This window comes from Myotis davidii, unplaced genomic scaffold, assembly GCF_000327345.1.
Source record: "Myotis davidii unplaced genomic scaffold, ASM32734v1 scaffold176, whole genome shotgun sequence".
In the NCBI taxonomy this organism is placed as follows: Eukaryota; Metazoa; Chordata; class Mammalia; order Chiroptera; family Vespertilionidae; genus Myotis; species Myotis davidii.
The window spans coordinates 681,180-699,728 of NW_006287911.1; the positions used below are offsets into that span (position 1 = coordinate 681,180).

At 41.4% G+C, this 18,549-nt stretch overlaps 1 protein-coding gene across 1 annotated transcript in view; it reads right to left on the reverse strand.

Annotated features, from left to right (window-relative positions):
• Positions 1-13,263: 13,263 nt before the first annotated feature.
• Positions 13,264-18,549, reverse strand: part of KIAA0391 (KIAA0391 ortholog) — a 143,272-nt gene continuing 137,986 nt past the window's right edge. The window contains exons 7-8 of the mRNA XM_006759702.2: positions 15,406-15,601; positions 13,264-13,570 (exon numbers count right to left, since the gene is read on the reverse strand). Of these exons, the coding sequence (XP_006759765.1) occupies positions 13,439-13,570; positions 15,406-15,601 (328 nt within the window). The 3' untranslated portion in view covers positions 13,264-13,438. The remainder of the gene's footprint in view (positions 13,571-15,405; positions 15,602-18,549) is intronic.

Consider the following 18,549-nt stretch of genomic DNA (forward strand, 5'->3'; position numbering starts at 1 on the left):
TCAGACTCCAATGACTATGTTCTTGAGCTAGTCAGTGCATACACAAAATACCTAGGAGCACCCTGGCTGGGTGGCGCAGCTGGTTGGAGCATCCTCCTGTGCACCAAAAGGTTGCAAGTTCAATTCCCAGTTGAGGAGGGTACAGGAGGCAACCAATGGATGTTTCTCTCTCTCTCAACCAGTAAAAGCATGTCCTTGGGTGAAGATTAAAACAACAAACAAACCTAGGAGCAAGAGGGGAATTCACAAAGGAGAAGTGGGAATCAGAGATAAAAATCAGGAAGACATTTTCAAACAACTTCTCCAAAGCAATTCAACTAACATTTACTGAGCCCTTTCTATGGGCAAGAAGCTGAGCTGGCTACTCTGAGACACAGATGGGGTCCCCACCAGAGCTCAGTGAGGAAGGTGAAACATGAGGCAGCTCCTGATACATAAGGCAGGTTCCAACAAAGGACTACAGATGGGAAATTACCTTGGGCCATAGGGAAGGCAAGCTGCCTGCTGGAAGAAGTATATCCTAGTACACCTTGGGAAGACAAGGACTCTGACAAGTGGGATCGGTGTGAGTGACATCACAATACAACATGGAATAGGAGTGGCATGAACAAAGAAGGGGGCGGGGGGAGAAGAGCCTGTGCTTAGGGTGTGGCCATGACCTACTTTGACTAGGACACAAAATGCTCTGGATTAGGGTACAAATGCAGGGAGGAGGCCTTGAATGCCAAGCTAAGGAACTGAGGGCTCTGGTTGGAAGGCGGTGGGGAGACATTTAATGTTTTCAGTAAACGCAGCAGTGTGATTAGAATTATGTTCTGGGACAGTGATTTTCAACTTTTTCATTTCATGGCACACATAAACTAATTACTAAAATTCTGCGGCACCCCCACAAATATATTTTTTTCCAAACTGACTAAAAAAAAAAAAAAAAGGATGGAATTTTGATTCATTCACACCAGACAATTATTTTGTTGGCTGTTGTCATTTTTTTATTTGACAAAGAGAAAAGAGGTCAGTACCTCTGGCTACTGGTAAGTAGTCGGGTATTGCATGTTTTAAAAATTCTTGCAGCACACCTGTTGAAAATTGCTGCTCTGGGAAGACAAACCAGTGGCAGTATTTATGATGAACTATAGATAGAGGTATCAATCAGGAGGCTATTGCTAAGAGTCCAAGTGAACGTTTCTGAAGGCCTGAATCCAGGCAATAGTAATGGGAATGGAAAGGAAAGAATATCTGCAAGAGATTTTTTTTGGGGGGGGGGGCGTGTATTTTTAATTAATTTCAGAGAGGAAGGGAGAGGGAGAGATAGAAACATCAACAAACAGAGAGAGAGAATCATTGATCAGCTGCCTCTTGCATACCCCCTACAAGGGGATCGAGCCTGCAACCCAGGCATGTGCCCTTGACCAGAATTAAACCCTGGACCATCAGTCTGCAGGCTGATGCTCTATCCACTGAGCCAAACTGGCTAGGCTGCAAGAAATTTTTTAATAGCTCTCCCCCAATATTAAACATAACACATTATTCATAGTACTAGAGGCCTGAGGCATGAAATTTGCGCAAGAGTAGGCCTTCCTTACCCCAGCTGCCAGCACCGGCTTCCCTCTGGCACTCGGGACCCGGGCTTCCCTTGCAGCCCCAGCTTGTCTAGAAGGTCATCCGGAAGGATGTCCAGTCTAATTAGCATATTACGCTTTTATTATTATAGATTTTTTGGAATAAGCCAAAGCTGGAAGCTATCCAAATGCCCATCATCAGTAGAATGGATAAAATTGTGGTATATTCACACTATAGAACATTATCTATATATATAAAAGCCCAGCGACCAAACGGTGGAACGACTGGTTGCTATGACGTGCACTGCAGCGGCCAAGTGGCCCAATTTGGCCCTGCCCAGCCCCTCCTGTGGCCCCTCCCCCTGGCGGGCACCACCCTTGATGGGCCATCCCACCCCGATTGGGGGTGAGGACGGCCAGGCAACTACCCATGGCCCCTCCCCTTTGCCGGCCAACCTCCCAGGGTCTCTCCCCCCAAGCTGGCACCCCAATAGGCCTTGATCGCTGGCCAGGCCAAGAGATCCTACCCATGCACGAATTCTTGCACTGGGCCTCTCTATATATAAAAGCCTACGCGATCATTTGACCAGTAGCTATGATGCGCACTGACCATCAGGGGGCAGATGCTCAATGCATAGGCATGGAAACATGAAACAGACCGATGAATCTCAGAGTGAAGGGGGGAAGGATGGGAAGAGATTAACCAAAGATCTTTTTTTTTTTTAAGCTGAAGAGATTTTTTTATTTGACCTGTCTGTTGAGAAGCTATTAAACATTTTTAAGTAGGGAAGTCATGGACACACCAATAGTTTAAGAAAATTAATCTGTCAATCGAGTGCAGGATGAATTAGATGAGAAATTAGAGAATGCTTCAGATTACAGCAGTTCTCAACCTGTGGATCGCGGCCCTTTTGGTGGTCAAACGACCCTTTTACAGGGGTCACCTAAGACCATCCTGCATATCAGATATTTACATTACGATTCATAACAGTAGCAACATTGGTTATGAAGTAGCAATGAAAATAATTTTATGGTTGGGTCACATCATGAGGAACTGTATTTAAAGGGCCAGAAGGTTGAGAACCACTGCTTCAGAAGATGGTGGTTGTGCCCTGGCTGGTGTGGCTCAGGTTGTCCAATGTACTGAGGGGTTGCCAGTTCAATGTCAGGTGAGGGCACATTCCTGGGTTGCAGACTCGATCCCAAATAGGGCACATGCATGGGGCAGCCTGTCAATGCCTTCTACCATCAATGCTTCTCTCTCCATCTCAGGAAAGCAGAGACAATGCCCTGCAGAGTGTCCAGCTTCTATTCCTCCTCCTGCAGAAGGATGTAGGCGCCTCCAACCATCCATCCACACAGCATACAAAGCAGCTACGCTCATGACACCATCACCTTCGCCGAGACAGGTGCCTCCACTTCACTGGGTGCTGCCATCTTGGGGTCAGGGTCCTGCCAGCCTCCTTAACCAAAGATTTTATATGCATACTAAGGGCCGGTGCATGGATTTGTGCACCAGTGGGGTCCCTTGGCCTGTCCTGCGGGACTGGGCCAAAACCGGCAGTCCAACATCCCCTGAAGGGTCCTGGATTGCTAGAAGGTGTAGGCCAGGCCAAAGGACCCCATGGGTGTACACATCTGTGCACCTGGCCTCTAGTATAATAATAAAGCCAAATGAAATACAATTACATGCCACAATATGAATGAAACTCATATAAAATTGAATGAAAGAAGCCAGCCACAAAAGAGCACATCTTAGATGATTTCGTTTACTAGTATATAAAGTACAAAGACAGGAAAAATGAATCTATATTGTTAGAAGACTAGATAGGGTTATCTTTGTTGGGGCAAGAAATGATAGAAGTAGGCACCAGGGGGCATCTGGGTTCCGGTAACAAGATGATGGAGATTGTGATAAAAAGCACAATTTGATTATTTGTTCTCCCAGTCTTCCTTTAGTCTTTCTTGCTTCTAGAATGAAAACTCTGGAAGGTCCCATTACTTCTCTGTTTCTTTTAGGTAACACACAGTGCTATGTCACTTTAAGTAACAAATGCAGTTTCAATTCAGAAATTAGGATAGTCTCTTCTATAACAATAAAAATTCCAAAAAGCATTGCATCATTTCTACTCTGCCAGTTTAGGCTGGTTTCAGACTAAAGCCTCCAGTGGAAAAGGGGTGGGGGCATGGTTAGCTTTTCCTCTCTCATCACTTGTAGCTCACCCCCACCCCCACCCCAGCCAGCGTGGAGGATGGGCAGTGGACAGCTAGGATAGGTAGCGGTGGTTCAATGCTTCTAGGCCTGGCAGATGTTTAAAGCTGGCGTCTCTGGCAAGCCTGGCAGACTAAAGCTGATATTTCCCCTCTTGGCCACTTTTTCAAGCTCTTCCAGTGGCGCTCTATCTTTATATGTAGGTAGCCACTTGTAGGTCCTTCCTCAACCCCTGGGCATCAAAAAGCTCCCCTCCAGCCCAAGACAACTCTAAGGAAGCTCTCTCCCCACCTGTCTGACCCCATCTGGCCCCCAGGAAACCTGCAGTGCAGACCAATTCCAAGGCAGCAGCCCTCTTGTTCCCATTCCAAGGCCCCGTCCACAGAAGCTTCAGCTTTCTCAGTCACCTGCCGCCCCCCCGCTACCCCCCCACTGCCCCCACCATGCTGCAGGAGAGGCCCAAGACCTCCTACTGAGGCATCTTTCCTGGGGTCCTGGGGTTAGAGCAGCCGTGGGCAAACTACGGCCCACGGGCCGGATCCGGCCCGTTTGAAATGAATAAAACTAAAAAAAAAAAAAAAGACCGTACCCTTTTATGTAATGATGTTTACTCTGAATTTATATTAATTCACACAAACACTCCATCCATGCTTTTGTTCCGACCCTCTGGTCCAGCTTAAGAACCCACTGTGGCCCTTGAGTCAAAAAGTTTGTCCACCCCTGGGTTAGAGGGACCAAGGAACTTGGAGGCTGACAATGGCTCTCTCTAAAGAAACAACTTTAGCGCTCGCTTCGGCAGCACATATACTAAAATTGGAACGATACAGAGAAGATTAGCACGGCCCCTGCGTAAGGATGACACGCAAATTCGTGAAGCGTTCCATATAAAAAAAAAGAAGAAGAAAAAAGAAACAACTTTATCCTTTCCTTTCCTCTGACATTTTTCTAGCTTTGGCCTGACTGAGGGGCCAGGACTTATGAGGCAGATTTTCCTTTATTCTTTTTGTAAATTCTGCATATGTGGCGTCTGCCTCACACTCACCTGGGAGTCTTGGTATCCATTGTATTTGCGCTGCAGTGGAAACTGAGGCAGGAAGAGTTCTAGTCTAAGATTTTATTACCCACATACTCTAACAATTTCAGACTGTGCAGAAGATAAAAGAAAGTAAAAATCATCTATAATTCCAACACCCCAAACACCTATTAACATTTGGAATCAACAAAATGGTACTTATTTCAGATACTTTTTTCTAAGCATCTCCTTCTTTCCTTCCTAATTAGAAAAATGGGATCATACTAGACATACCATTTTGTATATGCCTTTTCATTTAATTTATGCCAACACACAAATGTCATTTTAATCACTGTGACACTTAAAATTATATTTACTTCCTCATACCTTTGTTTTGAACATTTAGTTATTTCCAATTTTATTATTATTAACATCACTATTATGAATATCTTCATGAACAAAGCTTTAAAAACATCATTATTTCCTTTGGAAGTAGTCAAGAGTCGAATAACTAGGCTACCACAGACATTTTGCAAGTAGGGGAGAAGGAGCAGGAATAATAAATTAAGGCAGGAGGTCGTTTTGTTGGGGTGAAGATGAGTTGTTTTCAAAATGGCTGAGCTTGTGAGTCCACAGTCTACTCAAATGGAAATGCTCAGCTACAAATGTGGAATTGGAAGGAAACCGGAGGTAGAGATGGCTTCTTCCTTTGAGAAGTTTGGCTACTAAACAATCCCTAGAGAAGCATGATTTCTTCAGGCTGGAAGCCTAAAGATACTTGTAGTTAGATGGAAGAGAGCCCGTAGAAAGGGATTAAGAGAGAGAGCCAGGTCCCAAGTCAGCAAAAAGTGGTAGTATGGAGGAGGTAGAAAAGTAATCTAGAAAAGGGTCAGGACAGGAAAGTTATTGGAAAGGGCAAAAATTGCTGGAGAGGCTCATCACACATCGCTTTTAGTTGCTGGTTAAGTCATCTGTTGAAAGTGAGAATGACCAGGTTATGACTCAGGACTTAAAATCATGAATGTATTATCATTATTATTTTTATATATATATTTTATTGATTTTTTTTTTACAGAGAGGAAAGGAGAGGGATAGAGAATTAGAAACATCGATGAGAAAGAAACATCGATCAGCTGCTTCCTGCACACCCCCTACTGGGGATGTGCCCGCAACCAAGGTATATGCCCTTGACTGGAATCGAACCTGGGACCCCTCAGTCTGAAGGCCGACACTCTATCCACTGAGCCAAACAGGTCAGGGCTATCATTATTATTATTATTAAATTTTAAAATAGCCTTGGAGCTTATTTGAGGCTACTCAAAATACTGTTCAAAATATGGTCTATATAGCATTGGTATCAGCTGGCACACCAGACCTGAACCAGAGTATTTTATTTTATTTTATTTTTTAATTAAATCTTTATTGTTCAGATTATTACATTTGTTCCTCTTTTTTCCCCCCATAACTCCCCTCCTCCTAGTTCCCACCCCACCCTCCGCCCTCACTCCCCACCCACTGTCCTCATCCATAGGTGCACGATTTTTGTCCAGTCTCTTCCCGCATCCCCTACACCCCTTCCCCCCGCAAGAATAGTCAGTTCATTCCCTTTCTATGTTCCTGCAGAATCAGTATTTTAAACAACCCAGGTGATTTGATGCCCATTAAAATTTGACAAGTACCGCTGTAGCCCATCTCCCCCACTTAATAGAAAAGGAAATGGAGGCTGCATGAGATGAGTTACTTTTTAAGTCAAAATGACAAAGGCTGGGAGAATTCCTTCAGGAAATTAATGAGAAATCAACAAAAGGGGAGGGCCTTCACAAGGGAGTGAACTTCCAAGCATATAATTTCATGACTTTTCAAAAGTCATGACTTAGCAATAGTACAGTGTATAGGAGTGAAGGAAGTGGAATGATCTGGGGCTTTCCAAAATTAGGTTTAGAATTGCTCAGATGGACACCACAGAGGTAAAATGAATGAAATAATCTGCAATATCCCTGAGATGAATGCTTTAAGAGTGGGGTGAGGTGGGGAAGGCCAGTGAAGCCAGATGGGGATGGACCATAGAGGGTTTCAGGTGAGGAAGGGATAGTCCTAAGAGCCCGCCAAGGAACTGGTGGTTGGGATAAAAGAGTGGAGTAGGTAAGGAAGCTGTGGTCAAAATGAAGACCTTGGAAGTTTGAGCTCCTGAAACTGGAGCACTTTTAAGTAATTTAAAAGGCCCAGGCTGGCCATCTCACAGAGCCCCCAAATCATCAGTTTAAGAGGTTAAGTAACAGTGAGACTGGAATGTAGATGGTGTTGAAATCTCTGGGGATAATAGTAGTGGGAGTGGAAGGGAAAAAAATCTATTGACATTTATAAAGCACAAACTGTTTCAATACTGATTTCCTCACATAAACTTCCCTTGGTATGTCAACAAATACGAGGAGACATGTGATTTGCTTTAAAAAAATAGAAAGCTCTTTATCTGTGTAGTGACAATTCTTCCTGAGACTCTCTTCAAAAACTGGGTGTGACCAGAGTTTATTTCTTTAGGAGTTCTGCAACTCAGAGGGCCGAACTTGGAAAAGATCCATTTTTCAAGGATTTGACCACTCCTGCCAGAACAGGACATGACCCTTAATTTGAGCCAATAGCTATTATCTGAGCGACAGCTTTCTGGAACACAAATTTCCTTCTGAACACAAGGGAACCTTGAGTAGTTTGAGTATGTGAATAATATTTTGCCCCTCTTTATGAATTTATATTATTATGATGAGAGCACACAAGGAAAAAGTGGTAGACTTTTAAAACAAGGGGAAGTTTTCATTTTGTCAGGTTAAAAAAAAAAGGTACAGCCCAGCTGGCATGGCTCAGTGGTTGAGTGTTGACCTATGAACCAGAAGGTCACTGTTTGATTCCTCATCGGGGCACAGGCCCAGGTTTCGGGCTCCATCCCCAGTGTGGGGTGTACAAGAGGCACACAATGAGTGATTCTCTCTCATCATTGATGTTTCTCTCTCTTCTCTCTCTCTCTCTCTCTCTCTCTCTCTCTCTCTCTCTCTCTCTCTCTCTCTCTCTCTTCTCTCTCTCTCTATAAAATTCCTCTCTGAAATCAATAAAAATATATTTTTTAAATGTTACAAGAGTTTACTGTGATAATCCTTTAAAATATATATGACATATATAACAGGCATACAAATGCATAGAAATTTAATAGCAATAGACTGCTCAATTTTGGAGCAGAGGATACAAAAAAAAATGCAGCTTTGGATTCTAGGACAAGGTCACTGAAAAGAAGAAAAGAATGGCTCATTTTTAAAGAATTAGTAATACAGTATATCTTAAGCAACAAGTGTGAATAAGGGACTTACCTTCAGAAGACCTGCTATAACCATTTCCAAAGGAACCTGTTTCATGGGGTAGAGGCTCCATTCTATTCTCCTAGGGTACACTCTGCCCAGAGGGCCATAGAACAGCAGAATCACCACAGAATTCTATTGGCATCTGTGAGGAAACTGACATTCTCTGTTCTGATGCCGTCAGACAAAGCATAAGGAATCTGTTTTAAGAATGGACTTTAAGTATGTAGATGTGAACTAAACTTGATACCTGGTACTGTTCTAGTTCAGCTGAGAGTGATAGAGCAATATCACCTGGTCTCTTTAAAATGAACTTACGTTTCTATTATACTAGAGGCCCAGTGCACGAAATTCATGCATAGGAGGGGGGGATCCCCTCAGCCCAGCCTGCATCCTCTCCAATCCGGGACATTCCTCTCACAATCCAGGACTGCTGGCTCCTGACTGCTCACCTGCCTGCCTGCCTGATCGCCCCTAACTGCCCCCCTTCCTGGCTGATCACCCCTAACTGCCTTCCTTGCCAGCCTGGCTACCCATAACTGCCCCCCTCTGCCGGCCTGGTCGCCCATGCAGGCTGCTGTTCAGTCATTTGGCTGTCCCTCACTAATCCCCCTGCTGGCCTATTGCCCCACACAGCCTGCTGTTCGGTTGTCCGTCCAGTTGTTTCAGTCATGATGGCGCCTGGCTTTTTATATATTAGGATTAGAAATTAAAGTCCCCTACCAGTGATTTCTCAAATATTTGCTTCTTGGGCTGGACTTTAACAAACATCAAAGAGCTGACTGGGGTAGTCATTTTAATGTGGTTGAAATGAACTCTGTACATCAAATTTCTTGTCAGAAGCTACCAAAAAACCTTCATAGGACACTGCTACTCATAACAAATTATCATGGTTATCTTAATAACGTAATCTACTTGATAGTAAATAGTGCACTTCTGAGAGTACTCTAGTAGCAAAATTATTTTTAGCTGCCATCAGTGACTAGATAATTATCTTCCTGTTTATTTCAATTCCTAGTTGAAAGCCAGTTGTGTATGTTGGGTCTCTGGAAGCATCTGTCAGATCAAATATTGTCAACAAAGAACAAACTTGGGCTTCAAGGGAATCCTGAAACACCGTAAAATAGACATGATAAGAGAAAATTAAAGATCATTTCTCAAGACTTCCTACACTTACTCTTTGGTGTCCTTGTCTCATATTTTCTTTCACCCACTGTTTTCTATGGTTTCCTCTAAGTAGATCTCTTAGTGGGACACTCTTTGTTTACACAGCATAGAAGCAAGCGGATGGCTTATCATTGACTAGGACAAGGCAGGAAAAAGCTCGTCTTCTCTCCTTTCTTCCTCCTCCCTCTTTTCTTATCCTTGCTCCCCTCCTGCCTCCTGCAGAACTGCTGGGCTATACAGATGCTCCAATTCCATTCCCCTTCCATATAATTCCCACCTAGGGTTGCTAGAATTGGCAAATAAAAAGATACAGGATGCCCAGTTAAATGTGAATTTCAGAAAGACAATTCATATTTTTAGTACATATCCTTGCAATACTTGGGACATATCTATACTAAAAAATGGTTATTGAGAAACAGCGATCAGGCTATCAATCCCCAGAAGGAAAGTAGGGGAGGGTGGGGGTAAGGGTGAGAGATCAACCGAAGGACTTGTATACATGTATATAAGCCAAACCAATGGACATGGACAACAGGGGGATGGGAGCATGAGTGTGTGTGTGGGGGGGGGGCTGGGGGTTAATGGGGGGGATGAGGACACATTTGTAATACCTTAACTAATAATAAATAAATAAATAAATAAATAATGGTTATTTATCTGAAATTCGAATTTAACTGGGAGTACTATATATCATCTGGCAACCCTGCTCTCCCCCTGGGCCACAGGAGGCTCCAGCAGCTGCCTGGTCCTATTGCTGAGAACTCTATCTGTGTAAGTGCCATTCTGGAAAGAATACCCAGATCTAAATACCACCATCTCATCACAGTGGTCCATGTTCCTATACACCCAGTCATTCCACCAAGGGTTTCCCTTAGAAGTTTTTCACTCTGTGAATTCCAAGTTGCTGAAGGATGGGCAAAACACCAGACCTGGACCATATTTTGCTTTGCCCTCAATTACCCCAATAGTTTTGATTTTTAGCAAATGAAGATAAGACTCACCATGATGGACCAGAATTAAGGTGCCTACACAACACACCCAACCTTTCCACACCTGCTTTAGAATGAAACTATCAAGGAAAGAGAAACCTAATGTGAATACATATGATACATTTCATAGTACCTTAAAACAGTTTTGAAAAATAGTTAAAGGGTGTCCCAAAATTCACGCAAGAAGTAATTTTGATAGAAAACACAGGTTTATAATTAAAAACTGTAAATTTTTTATTGATTCATAAAGTATACAATATAGGGTTATGTACAGAATAGGATACATAAAAACTGGATTACCATACATAACCCTATACTGTATACTTTATGAATCAATAAAAAATTTATAATTTTTAATTATAAACCTGTGTTTTCTATCAAAATTACTTCTTGCGTGAATTTTGGGACACCCTTTAGAAACCTGCTAGAGGACCAAGGAAGCACTAATTATACTTCAGTGCAAACTTGAAAAGTTAATTTCAAGTGAAGAACAAGGCAGCTGAGGTAAGGTAGTCCTGAAGGTCCCCTGAGAGAATGAACTCAGTCTTCTCCTTTGAGATTTCCTCTTTTTTGGGTCTGAGAACAGCAGGAGGAAAGAACAGTATAAATTCAGAAGCATGCCAGAGGGAAGCACAGTGCCTTTTCAAAACCTTTGTTGTTTACGGCTGACTTTAAAGACACTTTCAATTCCCAGGACCGCTTTTTAAAAAACTTCGTCTTTGCATTGTGTCTTGGACCTTGCGTGACAGGTAGCCTGTTTGACTCAGGTGACCAGAATACATAAAGGCAGCTTATGTGTTTGTTGTCAGTCACCTTTGTTCAGAGAACCCTGCACTCCCCAGGTTCCTGTGTTAGATTTACTTTGTGGTCCTAGGATAGTTCCCCCGCCCCTGGACAAAGAACAGATGCACCTTAATTTACCTCAAGCAGAAATTAGGGTTTTATTTTTCAATGTTATTAAAGAGTTAAAAAATAATGTAATTTCTCTATCACAATTGTCTACACTGCCAGCCATTCTGGAAATGTGGGGCCTTAAAGAGGTACTTCTGGTTCCCTTCCTCTCATTCTCCCTTACTCCTAAGTGGCTAACAAAGCTTCTAATATAAATACTGGATGCGCTACCATTCAGTCTGTTTTTATGAACCACTCTAGCCTAAATCAGTGCACAGAAGGAAGAATAGTTAGCTAGGAATCAAAAGAGGTGGGCTATGGTTGAAATAACTTCACGAACTAGCTGTGAGACCCAAGGAAGACTTTCCATCTTTCTGGGTCTGTTCTTCCTTTATAAAATGAGCTTTATGTTCTTGAAGGTTCACTCCTGCTCTAAAGTTCTAGCTTCTTTTTGTATCCTCGCCCATTTCTGTGTTCCTTGTGAGACATTTGATTAGGCTTTCAGAGAAGCTTATTTAACAAATGCTTTAAAAAATATCAATGATGAGAGAGAATCATTGGTTGGGCGCCTCTTGCATGCCCCACACTGGCGATGGAGCACTCAACCTGGGCACTCACCTTTAATCGGAATTGAACCCTGGACTCCTCAATCTGCAGGCTGACGCTCTATCCACTGAGCCAAACCAGCTAGGGCTGCTTTTTTTTTTTTTTAATTTTTCTTAAGATTAGGTTAGTTCCTTAAAAAAGGTTTAGCTCACTGAAAGCACAGTTTTCTAAGTATGTAGTTTATGAAATTTAGAAAATAAACATTGGATTTATGAGAGCTTGCTGATTCTCAGAATCTTTCAATGCTCTTATTTATCAAATACTTTCATGGAGTTCTTTAGTCTAGGTGTGCAGCAGTGCTGAATCCAGTAAATAGTTAAGGAGATGAAACATCCCCTCCTCTGTTTTTCCTGATTGATTGTCTTTCTGTCCATAATATACATCCTACTTATACCCATGTATATTGTTTTACGTAAACAAGGTCATTTTTTCATGTAATAGTTATTTGCTTATGCTAACATATTTTTCTGAGGCACATTGTTGTAAATGCATCAATTTTACGTGTTTAGTGTAATGAATTTTGACATATATATTCATATATATTCATATATATATATATATTCCTGTGACAGCATCACTGAGAACTTCCCATCGCCCCTAGAAAGTTTTCTTGTGCCCCTTTCCTCAGGCAACTACTATTCTGATTTTTAAAAAATGTTTTCATTGATTTGTTTTTTAGAGAGAAAGAGGAAAGGAAAAGGAGAGAGAGAGAGAGAAACATCCATTGGCTGCCTCCTACACACATCCCCTACTGGGGAAACCTGCCATGACCAGGAATGGAACCAGTGACCTCTTCCTGCATGGGACGACAACCGAGACACACCAGCCAGGGCCTACTATTCTGATTTTTATCACCATAGATTGTTTTTGCCTGTTCTTAAATATCAAATCATATGGTATGTAGGAATAAGGAAAAAACTAAAAGTGCTGCAGACATGATTATTTTCAGCTAAAATGAAGGCCCAGTGTGGTATCAACTGGCTAGCAAAGGGATAAATCAGAGAGGCAACTACTAAACGTAATCACTTAGTTAAACTAAGTCAAACTTAATTAATGAAGAAAAGCCCTCAAAGCAAGTGATGGGATTAATAGTGTTCACAAAAGTTTGAACAGATTTGGAAAAGGCATGTTCTGCTATTGGTGGAGGTGAGGTCAGGAGCAGCAAAATACCAGAAGCACCTGTTTCCTAAGCAAGGGAAACAGATGGCCCAGTAAGACAAACATAGGCTTCACTCCTCACTAAGTTCCCTAACTCTAGTTAAGAATGAATGAATGAATGAATGAACGAATGAATGAATATATGGCCAGTCTAACTCAGTTAGTTGAGCATCCAAGAGGTTGCTGGTTCAATTTCGGTTGGGGGTTTCAGGCTCAGCCCCCAGTAGGGGACATGAGAGAGGCAGCTGGTCTATGTTTCTCTCTCATCGATGTTTCTCTTCCTCTCTCTCTAAAATCAATAAAAACATATTTTAAAAAAGCAATGGGTTGTGAAAAGATATTATAATTTATTTAATTAAAAAATCAATTTGTTGACATACAAACCAACTGGAACAAACAGAGCAGGAGAGAAGCAATGGTCTAAACAAGCATCAACTTAAGAGCTCTGATGCCAACCAGGAAGGGCACCCAATACAAATTTAGCATGGGGGTAAAAGTCATTATGTCTTTCGGTGAAGGCAAAGCCATTTCGTTGGCACTTCATAGGAATATCTTTCCACCAGGTCTTCATCATATGGTATGTGCCACGAGTCTCCAGTTGTTTGCACCACTGTGTCATAGCTGGGAATATGCTGTTGAATTAAAAGGGGAACCAAACATTAAGAACAACACTAAAGGGATACCTAGCTACTTCCCTTTCCTTTCAAAAAAATATTTTTTTATTGATTTAAGAGAGGAAGGAAGAGGGAGATAGAAACATCAATGATGAGCATCATTGATTGGCTGCCTCCTGCATGCCCCAAACTGGGGATAGAGACCCCAAAGTGGGCATATGCCCTGACCAGGAATCGAACCATGACCTCCTGGTTCATAGGTCTGATTCTCAACCACTGAGCCTCACTGGCTGGGCTATTTCCCTTTCTTCTCTGACTACTTCTTAATTTGCTTCTGGGACATATTCCTTGTCTTAACAATGGATTTTCAAAGAGCAGCTAGCTCTGTAAAAATGAACCCAGGTATTAGGAGTTTCTTTTTTGGGGTGCTTCATTTTTAAGGTTAAGGACCCTCTACACCAGTGATGGCGAACCTATGACACGTGTGTCAGAGGTGACATGCAAACTCATTTTTTTGGTTGATTTTTCTTTGTTAAATGGCATTTAAATATATAAAATAAATATCAAAAATATGTCTTTGTTTTACTATGGTTGCAAATATCAAAAAATTTCTATATGTGACACGGCACCAGAGTTAAGTTAGGGTTTTTCAAAATGCTGACACACCGAGCTCAAAAGGTTCATCATCACTGCTCTACACACACACACACACACAATACTGTATTCCCTTTGTTGCCTTTACCAGTTTTATATGTGACAGAGAAAAAGTCAAATATACAAAAATAGAGAAATAGTACCACGAACTCCCATGTACCCATCACCCAACTTCAACCATTATCAACCAAAGGCTAATTTTATTTCATCCATACTCCATCCACTTCCTTTCCTCTGCCTCTACCCTCACCCAAGATTATTTTGAAGCAAACTTCAGATATATAATTTCTTCTGTAATTTAATATGTATCTCTAAAAGATAAGGACTTATTTTGTAAATATAAGATTAAAGCCATTTTTTACACTTAAGAATTAACAATTCCTTAACAATATCAAATTTCTGTTTAGATTTCCAATTATTATGTGTATACATATGTTTTACAGTTTGTTTGATCAGGGATTGAAATAAGGCTATTACATTGTGACTGGCTGAATTGCCTCTCAACTCTCTTTTAATCTACAGCTTCTCTTTCCATCTCCATTATTTTGGTAATTTTTTGTTGTTGAGGAAATTAGGTCAGCTGTTCTATTATTTCCCACAGTCTTGATTATGCTGATTGCATTTCTGTGGTATCACTTGATACTTTATTTCCTATAAATTTGTTTAGTATATTTTTTGACCATTAAAGCACATTTACCACTGGCTAGTGTATTTTTCTGTAATAACTCGCCTTTGGATTTTCTCACTTTGTTTTCACACAAGAGACATTCTTGTATTTACAGGCATCTAAACTAAAATCAAAAGAGAATTCAGTTGAAATCAACCTTTAGGAGTGGATTAACCAGGAAAATGGAGTTACTTAGCAAAAGTAGAAGTATGAAGAACCATAGGGATAAACAACTTTGAGTTATTACAAATAAATAAGAAAATAAAAACCATGTATGAATATTTGTATTTGATAACATAATTAGGGCCTAATTGATGATATCCCAGGTGTTTTCAATATGTCAATTAATGTGGGGTTGGCCTATAAGAACTTTTGCTCTAGCAGACTTTCTGTTTCCAGGAACTGGCTAATTCCAAATATCAAACTATACTGAGAAAAATAAAGCACTTAGGATTGCAACATTCTTTGCTTATGCCACATTCTTACTATGTACTTGACTCTGTTGACATTATGTGAAGAACAGATGACATACCTGAAAAGTTATTTTTGATCCTGGAAACCTATTGATAATTGCCAGCTGATGTCCCTGCTGCCACTTAAAGAACAGACGTTGGGTCTTGGCATCAGGTAGACAGGCCTTATGGTCCCGCAGCAGATCTTTTGTGATAAACTTGCAGTGATTCCCTGAGTGCAGTGTGGCATACAGAAGGAACGGATCATCCTCTGAGCTGAATCAGGCAAAAAAGGGGACACAATCAAGCACACCGCTGAGGAGGCACAGGATAGCATTCTTCACCATGTTTTTTATTTCTTTTTAAAAAATAATAATCAAAGAAGAAACCTCAAAAGTCTTAAAGTTTTACATATGTCTCCTTTTCCCCCAATTGCCCCCCCCCCCCCGCCAGCCATTCCCACCCCAGGCAAGTCCCCACAGCCCCAGTGTCTATGTCCATTGGTGATGCTAATATACATGCATACAAGTCCTTTGGTTACTCTCTAACCACACCCCCTCCCCTGCCATGTGTCTCTGGATCTTTCTTGTTCATCGAATTTTGTTGATCATTATATCCCACATATGAGTGAGATCATGTGATATTTATCTTTCTCTGACTGGCTTATTTCGCTTAGCATAATGCAATCCAGTTCCATCCATGCTGTTTGTTTTTTATTTCTTATTGTACTTTCCTCAGAGGTCCTCTGCATTCGTAACCAACATAATCTCAGTGATACTTAGGAACCATCTTAGCTGGTAGGCAATACTAGAACACAGATGGGAAGTAAGGGGAAAGAAATGCTGCTTGGGACTCTTAATAGCTCAACTGGACTCTCCCACTAGCAGCAGTTTGCCGAGGTTCACAGCTTGGCCTCTCCTGGGCACCTCCTGGCCCAGCACAAGTAGCAGTCACCTGTAGCACTCTGTAGCTTGTACCAGGTGGCCCCTGGCAGGGAACAGGCAGTGGCTGACTCTGCACTTCTCGGGAGGCACCAGAGCCAGTGCATCCGGTAGACAGCTTCAGACCATATCAGATTATAACTCGTACCAAATCCACAAGTGACACACTCAAGGGCAGACTCAGTGAGCACCAAAGCCCCATAAAGCAAGTCCTACTCCACAGGGATGTCTCCTAAACAGCAGCTTTTACACTGCAGTCACAGCTGATCTTCACAGCCAATGGGCCTGGGGGTCAATTCCTCCTGGTGATGGCAACTGCAATCAAGGCTCAACTACAACAAGACTGTGCACACAGACCACACAGGGGCACACCCTGTGAGTGGGGAAACTAAGCCGCTGGGCCCTAAAGGACACCTACTACACAAGGCCACTCTACCAATTCCAGGAGACACAGTAGCTCTACATAATACATAGAAACAAACACAGGGAAACAGCCAAAATGCAGAGACAAAGAAACATGTCACAGATGAAAGAACAGAAGAAATCTCCAGAAAAAGAACTAAATGAAATGGAAGCAAGCAAACTACTAGATACAGAGTTCAAAACAATGGTCATAAGGATGCTCAAGGAACTTAATGAGAGCTTGAAGGATCTTAGTGAGAATGTCAAGGAACCTGGTGAGAATTTCAAGGATTTCAGAACATCAAAGGACCAGTCAGAAATGAAGGCTACACTAGCTTAAATGAAGAATAATTTACAGGGTATCAACAGTAGAGACACAAAGAATCAAATCAGTGATTTGGAAATATGAGGAAGCAAAAAACACCTAATCAGAAGAGCAAAAAGAATCCAAAAATAGAAGGTAGTGTAAGGAGCCTCTGGGACAACTTCAAGCACACCAATATTCACATTATGGGGGTGTTGGAAGGTGAAGAGAGAGAGCAAGATATTGAAAACCTATCTGAAGAAATAATGACAGAAAACTTCCCCTACCTGGTAAAAGAAATAGACATACAAGTCCAGGAAATACAGAGTCCCAAACAAGATGAATCCAAAGAGGTCCACACCAAGACACATAATTAAAATGGCAAAGGTTAAAGACAAAGAGAGAATCTTAAAAGCAGCAAAAAAAAAAGGCAGTCAGTTACCTATAAGGGTGTGCTCATACGACTATCAGCTGATTTCTCTACAGAAACTTAGCAGGCCAGAAGGAAGTGGCATGAAATATTTAAGTGATGAAAAGCAAGGACCTATAATTAAGATTACTCTACCCAGCAAAGCTATCATTTAGAACTGAAGGTCAGATAATGAGCTTCCCAGATAAGAAAAAGCTAAAGGAGTTCATCACCACCAAACCAGTATTACAAGAAATGTTAAAGTGTCTTTGTTAAGAAAAAGAAGAAAAAAGATAAACAATATGAACAATAAAATGGCAATAAATATGTATCTATCAACAATTGAATCTAAAAACCAAAATAAATGAACAAATAATCTAATGAACAAAATAAATTGGTGAATAAAATAGAATCAGGGGCATGGAAACATGAAACAGATTGAGAATCAGAGGGAAGGGGGCGGGTGGGAAGAGAGTAACAAAGAACTTATATGCATTATCCATGGACATAGTCAATAGGGTGGTTAAGGCCTGAGGTGGCATGGGATTGAGTGGAGGAGGGCAATGGGGGGACATTTAAGAGGAGGCAGGGACATCTGTAATACTCTCAATAACAAAGATATTTTAAAAAAAAGAAAAAAGATCAGAGATCAGGCAGCACATTTAAAAAATATTTCTAATAAAAGTTATAAAAATAAGAACAGAATAAATGGTTTGAGGAATACTGACATATCTTGAAGTTATCACATTCAACCTAATGAAACATAGACTTGGGGCTGAGGCACACACATTATCCATGCAAAGTTGGAAATAAACTTTGTCAGCATATAGTATGAAAAATTAAATGCATGTTAAAGTTCATTTATGCTGCTGAGGATCTGTCTCCTTCTGATTAGCTTCATTCTCCTCACTTTATGGACACTGTTCATATTGTTGTTGACCATGTTTTCCATACTCCTTTGGATTCCTGAGAAGCTGTAGCCCATAGTAACATTCCTTTGATATTTAGAATAATATCCAGGCCCTTTGCTTGTTTACCAGAGCCCCTGAGTTCCTTTGTAATGTGGTCTCTGCCTTCTCTCTGACCTCAGAACTTACCACTCTCTCTCTTGCTGCCACAGCCCATCTATACTGGCCTGCTTGCCTTCCTCATGCCAAACTCATTCCTG